Source organism: Acipenser ruthenus, chromosome 35 (genome assembly GCF_902713425.1).
Source record: "Acipenser ruthenus chromosome 35, fAciRut3.2 maternal haplotype, whole genome shotgun sequence".
NCBI lineage: Eukaryota > Metazoa > Chordata > Actinopteri > Acipenseriformes > Acipenseridae > Acipenser > Acipenser ruthenus.
Window position 1 is genome coordinate 1,384,629 of NC_081223.1, and position 15,208 is coordinate 1,399,836.

The 15,208-nt window shown below is 40.8% G+C and overlaps 2 protein-coding genes across 2 annotated transcripts in view; one reads left to right on the plus strand and one right to left on the minus strand.

The window, feature by feature from the left end:
• LOC117965215 (uncharacterized) overlaps positions 1 to 1,737 on the minus strand; it is a 32,571-nt gene extending 30,834 nt beyond the window's left edge. The window contains exon 1 of the mRNA XM_059007381.1: positions 1,689 to 1,737. The gene's annotated coding sequence lies outside the window, so the exon portion shown is untranslated. The remainder of the gene's footprint in view (positions 1 to 1,688) is intronic.
• LOC117395367 (CMRF35-like molecule 8) overlaps positions 1 to 15,208 on the plus strand; it is a 32,506-nt gene that overhangs the window by 4,845 nt on the left and 12,453 nt on the right. Inside the window, exons 2-3 of the mRNA XM_059007382.1 lie at positions 7,052 to 7,372; positions 10,030 to 10,152. Of these exons, the coding sequence (XP_058863365.1) occupies positions 7,052 to 7,372; positions 10,030 to 10,152 (444 nt within the window). The remainder of the gene's footprint in view (positions 1 to 7,051; positions 7,373 to 10,029; positions 10,153 to 15,208) is intronic.

Consider the following 15,208-nt stretch of genomic DNA (forward strand, 5'->3'; position numbering starts at 1 on the left):
AGAACACGGATTGCTGTAGAGTGAGTACGCTGTGTTGTACTGTTGATATGCTGGGAGCTATTGAAGTACGGGACTTGTGTGTATTCAAACAGAGTGCTTAAAGACTGTATCAAAAGCCCACGAACTGGGCAAGTGATTAACCCAGGAGAACTGTGTCCGGCTGGAAGTGTTGAACGGTGTAAAAATACGCAGGGACACAGAAGGGTGATTTAAATGAAAAACAACTTTATTGTATGTCCGGGGAACAGTGGAACCTGCAACAAAAGAGAGGCGAGAGTTAGAGAACGCTCATTGCTCACTGTTTATCACCTGTATTAATTCTATTCTACACAGCAGTGTTATTACTTACCTTTACGAAAGGTTGGCCGGGTGTTGGGGCCGCACTCTACCGCAAACAGGCTTCCGGGGCCGTCGGGAGTGCAAACCTGTGAGTAGGACGGGGACTATCACAACTCCACAGCGCCATCTGGTGGATGTCCGCGACAACCTGGAAGAGAGAAAGAAGCCACAATACCAAGCCACCAACAAAGAAACTTGGATACAACAAGCCATTACTTACCTGAGGGTCTCTCTCCACAAAGAAAGTCCTGGACTGTGTTTATTTGAGTTTGGTTATTATTTGTCTTGATAATTGGAACTTCTGTGTGTTCATTTGTGGAATATAAGAGGAAAAGAAAAATCATTAAAACCGAAATCTCCTTGGATCTGGGTCTCTGTCACGTTCTTCTGCACCAAAAACAGGCACTACTTACACATCTCATACTTACGTGGACTATACCAGTTCACAATATATATATACACACAGTAGCGTGCACAGGGGAATATAAGGTTTCTGGAAGTGTAAAGTCAATTTTCTAAATACACATGATAATGGTACCGGGTCCCAAGCACATTATTATAAACTTAAACACTGGTATGAATTACTGAAAGATACGTATTTGGAAAATAACATAACTGCCAATAAAGAAAATGAAAAGGAAACTGAAATAATAACATAACAGCGACAGCTGGAGTGGTCCGGACCACTGTGACGTCACAGCGCTGAGTGGTCCGGACCACTGTGATGTCACAGCGCTGAGTGGTCCGGACCACTGTGACGTCACAGCGCTGAGTGGTCCGGACCACGGGCCACAGAATGCTACAACCCCTTCTCTCGATCTCCGACGTGGAACCAGCAAGTATCACCCTGGTGTGCTCCAGGCGTACCCTGACACAACACAGAGCCGACTCAGGGTGGGTAAATATAAGTTAGAGATACAGTTTGTAATATATCAAAGACTGAAAAAAAAAACACACGAGAATAATGAACGTTACTTCCCTTCTCTCTCTTTTCACCGGTCACAGGACTCCTGGCATCGTCTGCTCAAACCTGGACAGCCCCTGCAATGTAACCCAGCCAAACACAAGCATGCAAAAGCAAAAAATAAAAATATGTATACAGTTACAAAAAAACATCTTTCTAAAATCCCAATGAGTTTCGCAGTGTCTGGTAGCTTTTAAAAAAAAAAAAAACAGCCCAATGAGACAGGATAGAAAAAAGCAGTCACAAAAAGGGTGTGGTACATAAACAAAAAAAAGAGAAAATCAAAAAAATAGAGAAAAATTGAAACACAGTCCCGAAACAACAACCCCCCCCCCAAAGAAAACAAGAAAAACAAAGAAAAAACAAAAACAAATCCGTTAATTACCCTACAGCCAGAATCCTCCTTTCTGGGGAGCCTGGACTCTCTTCCTTCGTCCTTCTTCCATCCATCCATCCATCCATCCATCCATCCATTTAACGATTCCAGCAACACCTTTTCCTTCAGCAAACTCTACCAGTCTGCTTCCCTACACCGCTCCCCTCCTCCTGCCCGTCCTTCCTCTTTATATCACCCTGGATACTCTCATTCGCTGGACTGGATAACGTAGGGAAAGTGCTCATGCAGATGGTAAAATAGTGTGCGCACAAAAATAAACTGTGATTTAAACATGCAGATTCCAAAGTGCAGCAACAAAAAGAAAAACTAATCAGAAAACACCATAATAAATCATTTCAGTGCACAAAATAATAAGAATTCATAAAATGTATTTAATACATTCAAAAATAATAGATTCTTCATACTTTATATTTAAAACATTTAATAAAAAATATATTCATGTCATATACTAAAAATAAAACAATATTTTGAATATATTTGAGAAATCAAATGCATACAAAATACATTTTATAGTATATCTAAATATATTTAAGCAACATATAATGTTTAAGAAAGTAGATTATAAAACATTTCAGTTTTTTTATATATATAATTCCATTTAATCAAAATGATATGGGGTGAATTTTTATTATAATAATTTGATTGCATACCTTTACTGACAGTCACTTTCACTTCAGTGCGTTTGTCTTTTTCAAACCATTTATATCAACTCCACAGTGATATATCCCGGCATCTTCTAGTGTCAGCTCTGTGATGGTCACAGTGAAGACTCTCGCTGACCGGTTATCATACAGAGAGAATCTCCCCTCAGTAACGAGGGTCTCAGGCTCGCCACTTCTGATTACATCACTGCATGATGGCCAGGAACCACGACACAGGTACTTTACATTCTCTTTATATTCAGGTTGATATGGGCATTCAACCTTTACATTTTCACCTTCAATCCCATTTACTAGAAATCCTTCAGTTGACTTCACAGAACCTAAAATGTGTTGGCTCTTAAGGGCAGCAGTGTGGAGTAGTGGTTAGGGTTCTGGACTCTTGACCGGAGGGTTGTGGGTTCAATCCCAAGTGGAGGACGCTGCTGCTGTACCCTTGAGCAAGGTAGTTTACCTAGGTTGCTCCAATAAAAACCCAACTGTATAAATGGGTAATTGTATGTAAAATAATGTGGTATCTTGTAATAATTGTAAATCGCCCTGGATAAGGCCGTCTGCTAATAAATAAATAATAAAACTGGTATTAAGAGACAGCAAATTAGATGCTAATACAAATATTGAATTCAACAGAATTAGAAAGATTTTAAAAAACAAATAATAACAAACTATAGAAAGGCACTCAGGTCTTTTAAACTGAGATTTCCCATCCTCCTTACGCAGCCTTTACCCAGTAAACACACAGCAAGCCTTTGTCTTTCAGTTTGCTCCTTATAGAGGCTGCAGCTGGGTCCCTCATTACTAAATTGAACCAGCAGTCTTAACCAATTCCTCTACCCATAACTAGGAAACAAGAAAATAAAACAAATCAAACTCAATACTGGCCACTAGTGACCATTACCTGTCACAATGGGGGGAAATACATTTAAAATAAAGAGTTTACTTCCACCCTTTGTTTCTGAGAGCTCAGTTTGAACAGAAACCAGCAGACACAGGGGCTGGAGTTGAGAAGCACTGCTGTGTATCAGTGGCTCTCAATCCTGTGTCTGCTGGTGTCTATTCCAGCTGTGCCTAAATTACTTAACTGGATCAACAGGAGGCTCTAATGCAGAGGGACACAACTCCGGCCCTCGAGATCCACTCCAGGTTTTCATTCCAGTTGAGTACCTATTAAGTAAGGGATAGCACATGACAGGGCGTGGGTTGTGTTGCATTAACATGTGGTTGGGTTGGAGGCACGAAGCAAAGCCGTGTGTTAATGCAACACAACCCACAGGCCCTGGAGTGTGTTATCCCGCTTATAAAACTGACACAATAAAACGTGGAAAAAACAAGTTTGTTTTTTTTTTTTTTTTTTTTTTCAATATATATATATATATATATATATATATATATATATATATATATATATATATAGTATATTCTTCTGCTTTGGAGAAAAAACAGTCCATCAGACCCGGTTAAACTGGAGGTTTTCAACATTTCCAACAATAAATACAATAATAGAATACTATGTTTTCCCAGCCAGGATCAAAATAATTAATTGAAGCCCTGTGCAGCTACTTACCTCAAATGCCTGAAGCCAGTTAAAATGAGAGTACATGCAGCCGAGGGATCATGCAGCAGAGTTGTGCAGCCCTGCTCTAGTGACATGTCTGTTTTGCATGCAGTGTTTTGGTCTGTTTCACACTTTGGTGTGGTGAAGTTGTACACATGCCCATTTATAGAATACAGTAGGTCAGTCATTTCCTGTGGTATTCTGAAAAGTCATTTCCTGTGGTATTCTTTGCCCAGTGTAAAAGCAAAGGGTGAGCAGATCTGCTCAGTATCTAAAGATGAAAGCCATTGTTGAAGTCACCATCTGTCTTATTACAGGTATGTTTTTGTGATTTGATGATTCAGTAAAGAGTGTTTAATTGTTGTCAACTACTTATTAAAGAAGGTTGATTTTGAACAGGTCTGAGTTTCAGGAAACTGATGACAGCACTGTGATTCTCTAACCTGGAATACATGTAATCTGTTCTGAATGATTCTGTATACAGTAACACAGAACTGGCAATCTTCTCCAAACTGTCTGCATGGACTATTTAGAATATGTTCACTATTATGAACGCGTGAGTGTCGGTGTGAGATTATAGTGCTTTACTGTGATAGATGAACGCGTGAGTGTCAGTGTGAGTTTATAGTGCTTTACTGTGATAGATGAACGCGTGAGTGTCAGTGTGAGTTTATAGTGCTTTACTGTGATAGATGAACGCGTGAGTGTCGGTGTGAGTTTATAGTGCTTTACTGTGATAGATGAACGCGTGAGTGTCGGTGTGAGTTTATAGTGCTTTACTGTGATAGATGAACGCGTGAGTGTCGGTGTGAGTTTATAGTGCTTTACTGTGATAGATGAACGCGTGAGTGTCAGTGTGAGTTTATAGTGCTTTACTGTGATAGATGAACGCGTGAGTGTCAGTGTGAGTTTATAGTGCTTTACTGTGATAGATGAATGCGTGAGTGTCAGTGTGAGTTTATAGTGCTTTACTGTGATAGATGAACGCGTGAGTGTCAGTGTGAGTTTATAGTGCTTTACTGTGATAGATGAACGCGTGAGTATCAGTGTGAGTTTATAGTGCTTTACTGTGATAGATGAACGCGTGTGTGTCAGTGTCTTCTGTAATGATCTTCACCGCACTCATGATGATTTCCTGTATCAGGTAGGGAGTCCTGCTCAGTTTAATGCTGTTCTCATTCATAGTCAGTGATTGGGTTTCTTTGTGTATTGATCAATGCCTTTCCCCCAATTTAAAATCTTTAACTGTTAAAATATATATATATATATACAGTACAGTGCAAAAGTTTTAGGCAGGTGTGAAAAAATGCTGTAAAGTAAGAATGCTTTCAAAAATAGACATGTTAATAGTTTATATTTATCAATTAACAAAATGCAAAGTGAGTGAACAGAAGAAAAATCTACATCAAATCAATATTTGGTGTGACCACCCTTTGCCTTCAAAACAGCATCAATTCTTCTAGGTACAGTTGCACACAGTTTTTGAAGGAACTCGGCAGGTAGGTTGGCCCAAACATCTTGGAGAACTAACCACAGTTTTTCTGTGGATTTAGGCAGCCTCAGTTGCTTCTCTCTCTTCATGTAATCCCAGACAGACTCGATGATGTTGAGATCAGGGCTCTGTGGGGGCCATACCACCACTTCCAGGACTCCTTGTTCTTCTTTACGCTGAAGATAGTTCTTAATGACTTTTGCTGTATGTTTGGGGTCGTTGTCATGCTGCAGAATAAATTTGGGGCCAATCAGATGCCTCCCTGATGGTATTGCATGATGGATAAGTATCTGCCTGTACTTCTCACCATTGAGGAGACCATTAATTCTGACCAAATCCCCAACTCCATTTGCAGAAATGCAGCCCAAAACTTGCAAGGAACCTCCACCATGCTTCACTGTTGCCTGCAGACACTCATTCGTGTACTGCTCTCCAGCCCTTCGGTGAACAAACTGCCTTCTGCTACAGCCAAATATTTCAAATTTTGACTCATCAGTCCAGAGCACCTGCTGCCATTTTTCTGCACCCCAGTTCCTGTGTTTTCGTGCATAGTTGAGTCGCTTGGCCTTGTTTCCACGTTGGAGGTATGGCTTTTTGGCCGCAAGTTTTCCATGAAGGCCACTTCTGACCAGACTTCTCTGGACAGTAGATGGGTGTACCAGGGTCTGTTTTCTGCCAATTCTGAGCTGATGGCACTGCTGGACATCTTCCGATTGCGAAGAGAAGTAAGCATGATGTGTCTTTCATCTGCTGCAGTAAGTTTCCTTGGCCGACCACTGCGTCTACGGTCCTCAACGTTGTCCGTTTCTTTGTGCTTCTTCAAAAGAGCTTGGACAGCACATCTGGAAACCCCTGTCTGCCTTGAAATTTCTGCCTGGGAGAGACCTTGCTGATGCAGTATAACTACCTTGTGTCTTGTTGCTGTGCTCAGTCTTGCCATGGTGTATGACTTTTGACAGTAAACTGTCTTCAGCAACCTCACCTTGTTAGCTGAGTTTGGCTGTTCCTCACCCAGTTTTATTCCTCCTACACAGCTGTTTCTGTTTCAGTTAATGATTGTGTTTCAACCTACATATTGAATTGATGATCATTAGCACCTGTTTGGTATAATTGTTTAATCATACACCTGACTATATGCCTACAAAATCCCTGACTTTGTGCAAGTGTACCTAGAAGAATTGATGCTGTTTTGAAGGCAAAGGGTGGTCACACCAAATATGGATTTGATTTAGATTTTTCTTCTGTTCACTCACTTTACATTTAGTTAATTGATTAACATGTCTATTTTTTAAAGCATTCTTACTTTACAGCATTTTTTCACACCTGCCTAAAACTTTTGCACAGTACTGTATATATATATATATATATATATATATATATATATATATATATATATATAATCTCTAAAAGCTCTAATTAGCCAAATTAATAGTTACAATAAGGGTTGAATTAAGTAATTGAGAGCTCAGCTGGAACACAAACTAATAGACACAGTGGGTCCCCAGGACTGGAGTTGAGAAGCACTGGTTTAGAAGACCCGAGGGCTTTTCTATAGTTTGGCTGTTATATTATTTTAAACATGTTTCTAATTCTGTTGAATTTCAATATTTGTATTAGCATCTCATTTGTTGTCTCTTAATACCAGTTTTAGGTTCTGTGAAGTCAGCTGAAATATTTTATGGGATTGAAGGTGGAAATGTAAAGATTGATTGCCCATATCAACCTGAATATAACGAGAATGAAAAGTACCTGTGTCATACTCGCTGGATACTAAATAATGCACTAATCAGCAGTGGTGAGCCTGAGACTAAAGGGAGATTCTCTCTGTATGATAACCGGTCAGCGAGAGTCTTCACTGTGACCATCACAGAGCTGACACTAGAAGATGCCGGGACATATTACTGTGGAATTGATAATAAGATAAATGTGGATGAATACACTGAAGTGAAAGTGATTGTCAATAAAGGTATGTAATCAAAATCATTGTAATAATAACTCACCCTAATGACTAAGTTATAGCAAAATCCAGAGATGGAGACACATTTTTTGGAATATAGATGAAAGCAATATAATGAGAGGAGCTGAACACATACCCATCACATCACCCATCTAGCAAACATGTGAGAGCAGTGAGCAAAAAATGAAAAACTACATGTTAGTTTCAGATGTGCAAGACAGCTCATCTGCTGCACTTTGATATGAGATGCTCAGTTGGCAGGTGCATCCAAGTACATGACTGCACATATTCAGTCTCTAGAGTGACAGAGCAGACTTGGTTACAGATTTAACCCACGCTATCCCTGAAGGATTTCAAACCTTAAGTATAACAATCTACAAGCTTCCACACACCTTGCAGTCATGTCTTTTGGAATAGGTGCTATCTTGGCTGCATGATGGCAATACTTCTTATTTACAGTGTTCTGGAGCACATTTAATTTGTTTTGTTTGTCAGAACTCTACTGTACTGTATATTGTAAACTATTGATAAGTCATTTACTTTAAATATACATTATGTACATATAATGCTTTTAATTGTTAGAAATCCTGTAAATTAGTTAAATATAAGGGTAGAGTAGCTTAATAATTGCTGTATTGCCATTAACTATCTGCTATTATGTGCAGTATTATTTGTCTCCCCCTCCTCTCATTTCCTGTCTCTCCCCACTCTCCTCATTTTTAAATTGCACATCACAACTCCTCTAAACTGCTTCTTATAATTCACTTTAACTTGAAGAAGCACCACTGCAGAAAAGCCAGTCATTTTCTTCAAGCACTTTGCATGCAGCTTTGCAGAAATGAGCACAGTTGCTATTTCTGATGTAGCTAAAACAAGCACAGTTGCTGAGACTTTAGATAAAGTGTGATTACCGTCACGCACCAACTTTACTTCCCCCTTTTCTATTCAATACGTGGAAACCAAAAAAAAATAATTCACTGAGGAGGTGAGGAATTGGTAAACAACTGCAACTGTGAAATACAGTAAGGAAGTTAAGCAAATACAGTATGCGATGAACTGAAGAAACAATACACAGAATTACATTGTTAAACATTCATTTGGTATCAAACCTAACTTGGTTGAGGACTCGCTGGCTGGCCGTATGGACGAGGCAGAGACACCTCCCAATAGGAGATAACCCTAAATTTAAAGAGGTGGGGTTGCCTGCTGCTCCGCATCACCTGGGGTTGCCTGCTGCTCCGCATCACCTGGGGTTGCCTGCTGCTCCGCATCACCTGGGGTTGCCTGCTGCTCCGCATCACCTGGGGTTGCCTGCTGCTCCACATCGCCTGGGGCTCCTGAAGGTTCCACTTCGCCTGGAGTTGCTGTGTCTTTTGCTTCTCCTAGTGTTGCTGCCTGTCCTGCTTCGCCTGTGGTCACCGAGGGTCCTGCTTCGCTGGGGTCACTGCCGGCTCTGCTTCGCCTGGGGTCGCTGCCGACTCCGCTTCGCCTGGGGTCGCTGCCGGCTCTGCTTCGCCTGGGGTCGCTGCCGGCTCTGCTTCGCCTGGGGTCGCTGCCGGCTCCGCTTCACCTGGGGTCGCTGCCGGCTCTGCTTCGCCTGGGGTCGCTGCCAGTCCTGCCATGCAGCAGGAAGTACTGTGGCCAGAGCCCCACAAAGCGGAGCTGCCGGCCATGGAGAAGAGGGGGAGGTCAGGAGACCAGCTCCCCCAGCCACACTTTTGTGGCAGGAAAAACGGTGGCCGGTGACCCGGAAGAGGGAGCTACTAGCCACGAAGAAGTGGGGGGTGGAGGACATTCCACCATGGCCACCCCCAGAAACATCTTGCTTTCCCCTCTTCCGGGACTATGAGACTGAGGGGGAAGGTGGCCATAGGGCCATGTGTGCTTCCACACCACATAAAGATAGTGTGCATTGCATGACTGAATTGTTTACCTGGCAAGGCGAATCCAAGAGTTTTATGACAATATAATTTTAAAACCTGTACAAAAAAAACTCCATGAAATACTGCAAGAAGCCCGTCATTATTGAGACCTCTTTATTTCAGCTTTGAAGTGTTTTGCTTGGAGGTCTATGGCATACAGTACGTTATATAGTGTATGCTTTCTGTTGCTCTTCAAATGCAAATATTTTTACTTGACATGTCTAGTTTGGCCGCTATGGTGTCCCAGGTGTCTTGCTTCTTTAGCGTATCCTTATAATCTGGATGGGACAGTTGAGGTCATTTTTGCACCCTGAAAACCAGTCTTTCGTTCGCCATCTCAAACTGTAAATAGTGCAGATAATGTCACACAACAACACTTCAGTTGATTGGTCTAGATGGAAATTATTAAAAGATCGCTCTGGTTTCTATCCCGTGCGGTTTTCCGCTGTGCTGCTTTTCCGTTCCGCACTCAGTGTAATTGCACCCATTCAAAACAATACATTCCATTTTTTCCACTTTCCGCTACCATGCCCAGTGTAATCAGACCTCAAATGAAGTAAAGGCAAGAGGCTGCTCAGGGTTTGGTTTGGTTGTTTAGCCTCCCCACTTGTCACGAGCCGCTACTGAAACCCACAGACTACTTTACATAGTTCTGCACTAATGGTATAATCTGTATAATTTATTTTGAGGAATGTTAAGCAGTAGAAACAATGTAATAATTTTCACTTATTTTCCTTTTCTCAGCTCCGAAAACCCCCCCCACCACAACTCGTGCCACACGCTCAAGTACCATCCCTTCCACCACTACTGTGAAGGGGAACACAGACAATGGACAAACAAGGGATTGTACATCCAGCAGCCCTGCAGGTAATTCATTTAATCAGTGTCCTTTTGTAAGACCTCTATACTTCCAATCCCTGCCCATCGGAGCACCATTGCAGAAAAGCAAGAAAACTTTCACGCGGTTGGCATGCAACTTTGCAGAAATGAGCAGCTGCTATTTCTGATGTAGCTAAAACAAGCACAGTTGCTGAGACTTTAGATAAAGTGTGATTAGGGTCATACACCAAGTTACATTTTTTTGCTTCCCCTTTTTCTCTTCAACCTCTATGAACCAAAAATAAATAATGCACTGAGCAGGTGAGAAATTGCTAAACAACTGCAACTGTGAAATACTTTAAGCTAAGCAAATACAAAATTAACCAAAAGAAAGAAACAATATCATTCGAATGCGCGGTGAGCCGAGAACACCCTGGCCGACTGTGACAGGCTGGCTGTAGGGGTGACGTCAGGCCACAAAGAAACACACACGCAGACAGGCAGTACTGTGGTTGAAACTGAGACGCTGCGACGTTCAGTATTTATTTCCTTACTTTTTTTATTCTTCTCTCCACACCCATTCTCCACTCACGAACACACAACCCCGAGTGAATGAAACGTGCATCTATATATACTGTTGTGCTGGGATTCAATTACCAATTAATTATTCACTTGAATCCAAGCATGTGAACTAATCTGTGCAACCCCATGCTCACATATTATTAAATACTTTAAATGCACGTGAAGTGAAGTGCAATCCCTGTGCCAAAATACAATTATACATTTTAAATAACTCGTGCTACACACACCTACACACAACTACAATACACCAACATTTACACACTACATACAACATAAAACACAAAAATACACACAGGGGTGAGGCACATTGCCACACCGACCTAAACCCTCCCACCCCCCCCGGGAGACGCTCGGGCAGTTATGTGGTGCCCCCTGGGAGCTCCCGTCCACAGTCGGCAGTGGAATAGCGTGGACTCGAACCGGTGACGTCCAGGCTATAGGGCACATCCTGCACTCCACGCAAAGCGCTTTTACTGGATGTGCCACTCGGGAGCCCCCTGTGCAATGTTGTTTAATGTTTTTTTTTAAATCCAATGGCCTGATGGCAAAACAACAGTAAATAATAACAATGGTAATGAACAATACAGCGGCATGTATTGTTTATTTGTAATCTGTGGGTTGGCCCCGAAATAATAACCACGCGGAACACAAACACAAACACCAGTCCACAGTGCGTGTTCTAGTGCTCGTGGTGAATAGAGTTCTTTAGTGAAAAAAAAGTGCAGTGGTGTTGATCCGGGTTTAATGCTGGCCTTTGGCGACAGCTCCGGATCGTGTTAGCCATCCAAATAATTACAAACAGTATTATTAATGACAAACAAAAACAAACAAAACACTCACGTTTCACAACACAGGTTCTCCTTCTGGTCATTTAATGTAACCATTCACAAAGGAACAGATCACTTCACTACATCCCCTTTTTATAACGTCACCCATGACCCCTTGGTCAACGAGTGCATCCGCTCCTCCAATCCGCGGAGGCCATGCCGTTTCCCGTCCGGGTCATTGAGTTTGTATACCGTAGCTTTGCCCCCTTTATAGATGGCTGATTTCCAGGCTATTCCATTCCCTTTAGCAGCTGCCTCACAGATCGGGAGGGAGATCTAACACCAAGAATCATTCAGTCTCTGTCACAGTAACACACACACACATACACACACTGACACGCACGCACACACACACGCACGCACGCATGCACGCACGCACACAAACTTGAGTTCCCCTTTAACCTTCCTGCTGCCGCATTACTTTGGCAATTCTCATGTCAAAAATGGCAGTTTTTTTTTCTTGAGATTTTTCATTCTTAGCCCCCTAGTAAATATTTTAGACAGTTTTCAAAACAATGATTTGCTTTCTTTTACTGCAGCACACGTTGATGTTGTTGCTATGATAAACGCGTATATCTGCTGTCAGGTACTCTATTTATTTATTTCCAGGTTAGACGATTGCCAGTGTTCCACAGAACACACACACACACAAAAGCCAAATATACATAGGATGTATTTCGTTGGTTTTGTGGATTAAGTGCTATATTTTAATTAACGGTAGCCTAATGTAATATTGTACATAATGACTTCCCTATTTTGTGTTCCTCTTTAACAAAGAGCAGTTACTGTGCAGTCTGCAGCTTGCTGTCAAACTGATAATATTGTCACAACACAATTCCAAACATTTATTTTCGTTTTCATGATTTCATTTTTATTTTACTGAGGGTCTTCAGATGCTCTTTACTTAAGTGATCATATCTGTTGTCATTGTGTGATTATCGCAGACTGTTGGCTCATATAAACTTTCTAAGATTTTCTTTAATAGCGTTCAGTGCTCTGTTGTCTTTTTCATGACAAAAATGCAAAAGTTTTCAGGGCCGAAATACTTCAGTATGTGTTAAAAAAGCACAGCTGTCTCTTGGCCGTTTCGACAGTACAACATCATAATGGAATGCATTGAGAAAGCACCATGTTTGGAATCAGAATAAAGGAAATGATTATGTACTACAGTTCAGATGCAGTCATCATTTTGTTAAGTTGCATTTTCAGAATCATATCATTATGTACAGTATTACAATACCGTATCTTAAAATATAGCACTTCACAAAAACAACAAAATACATCCTATTTAAATTTAATACAGTACTGAAAGCAGATATACGCGTTTATCATATCCACAACAGAAACGTGTGTAGTGTTAAAAGTAAAGCAAAAATTGTTTTGAAAACTGTCCATAATGTTTACTTGGGAGCTAAGAATGAAAGAAGAAAAAAAATGGCCTTTTTGAGTCATGGAAATTGCTAAAGGGAAGTAATGTTAAAACTTTACAATGCATTAGTAAGACCTCACCTAGAATATTGTGTTCAGTTCTGGTCACCTCGTTACAAAAAGGATATTGCTGCTTTAGAAAGTGTGCAATGAAGAGCAACCAGAATTATCCCGGGTTTAAAAGGCATGTCATATGCAGACAGGCTCAAAGAATTGAATCTGTTCAGTCTTGAACAAAGAAGATTACGCGGTGATCTGATTCAAGCATTCAAAATTCTAGGGGACTTTTTCGACCTGAAAAAAGAGACAAGGACCAGGGGTCACAAATGGAGATTAGATAAAGGGGCATTTCGAACAGAAAATAGGAGGCACTTTTTTACACAGAGAATTGTGAGGGTATGGAACCAACTCCCCAGTAATGTTGTTGAAGCTGACACCCTGGGATCCTTCAAGAAGCTGCTTGATGAGATTCTGGGATCAATAAGCTACTAACAACCAAATGAGCAAGATGAGCCAAATGGCCTCCTCTCGTTTGTAAACTTTCTTATGTTCTTATGTTCTAAAATGAAGGGCAGCTGGAAGGTTAATATGGCATATCCAAAATCAAAATTAAAAATTAGAACAGCATGTTTAAAAACAAAGAAACTACCATTGTGTAGCAAAACTAGCCAGGGTGTAGTTTCTTAATTGGCAATTCTTTTCAAATTTATTTCCTCTCCTTATATTACTCTGTTCTGTAATCTGCTGTGACTCAAAAGCTAAAACCAGTTTGCAGGTCCTGGACCCTCCTCTGCTCGTATTGCTTTCTGCTGAACTGTATTCTACATGGTTCCACTAAATACAATCCATTCCCTGTCTAATCCATCCTCTGTGTATTTAGTGCTTTCATCTCCGTCTGGGAGTATACAAACTGCTCTTACTCCCTGATTGCCCACTGCTGATCTGGCTGCTTCGAGCAATCAGATGTTTGGACTGCAGTTAGTGCTGAAGCTATCAGGCCATTTTAGTGGTAGGGTTGAAAAAGAAAAGTGGACACATCTGGTGTGGACTCTTTGCAAAAAAATAATAAAAAAAGCTCTTCTAAAGCTGTGCAGAAACAAAAGGCTGAGTTCAGTGCAGTAAAGTTGTTATAAATAAGTTCCTCCTTTTGATAAAAAAAACAAGCAGCTGTTCATTTCAGTTTGTAAGTGAAAAGACAGCAACATATTTCAGTATTGATGCCAGAAAGCCACTGACACACAATCCTCCATTTTATTAGAAGCGAAACAGGTGAAAAAAGTATCTGCAAGTCCATTGTTCTGTGACCTCCAAAAGGTCTGGATTTAAACCACAAATCACTGAAATCCAAGGCACTCCTTCAACATGAAGAATGATGGTTAAAAAACCTTTATTAATATGGCATACACAAAAAGAACAACAAAAAATTAGAAGAGCGTAGCAGCAAAACTAGCCTTCATCAGGGTGTAGTCTCAACTTGCAATTCTTTTCAAATGTATTTTTCTTCCATTGTATTACTCTATTCTGCTCTTTTACTGCGTTCTGCTGACCTCTATTCTACACGCTATTACTCAGGGGCGGATTTAGACCTGATTAGACAGCTGTAGAAAAGATCGATCTTTTATTGGTTAAAAGTAGCTGGACTTGAGCTTGATACAACCAATGAGTTCAAGCAATGAGAACGTGTATTTATTTACTTTTTAAATTGTAGCATTAGCACATGAATACAAGCCAAATATGGCTGCAAAAACACCAGACAAGACACCAAGAAATATTAAACTTCTTTATATCCTTAAGGTAATCTAGCTAATAAGACTTATGAACCTGAAATTAAACCATAAAAAGTAAAAACAAATACTCAGTCTACCGTAGCTGACACTAGAACAAAATGTTACTTAAATTTGCCTAAAATTAATTTGTGGGGTGTAGTTACAAGGCTAGATCCGCCCCTGCCACTAAATACAGTCTAATCCACTGTGTTTTCCTCAGTGTATTTAGTGCTCGGGCCATTTTAGAGGTAGGGTTGTAAAAGAAAAGTGAACACATAACCAGTGTGGCCTCTTTGCAAAAAATATATATATATATATATTTTTGGATAAAAACAACTCTTCTAAAACTGTACAGAACCAAAAACGTTAGGTTACTTACCGTAACCCTGGTTCCCTGAAAGAGAAGATGTTGCCCATTGGGTAGGTATTGCTGAGCTCTCTATACCAGAGCTGCTGATAGGACCCTTCCTGGGATGATGCACTCAGTCCGCCCACCGAGGG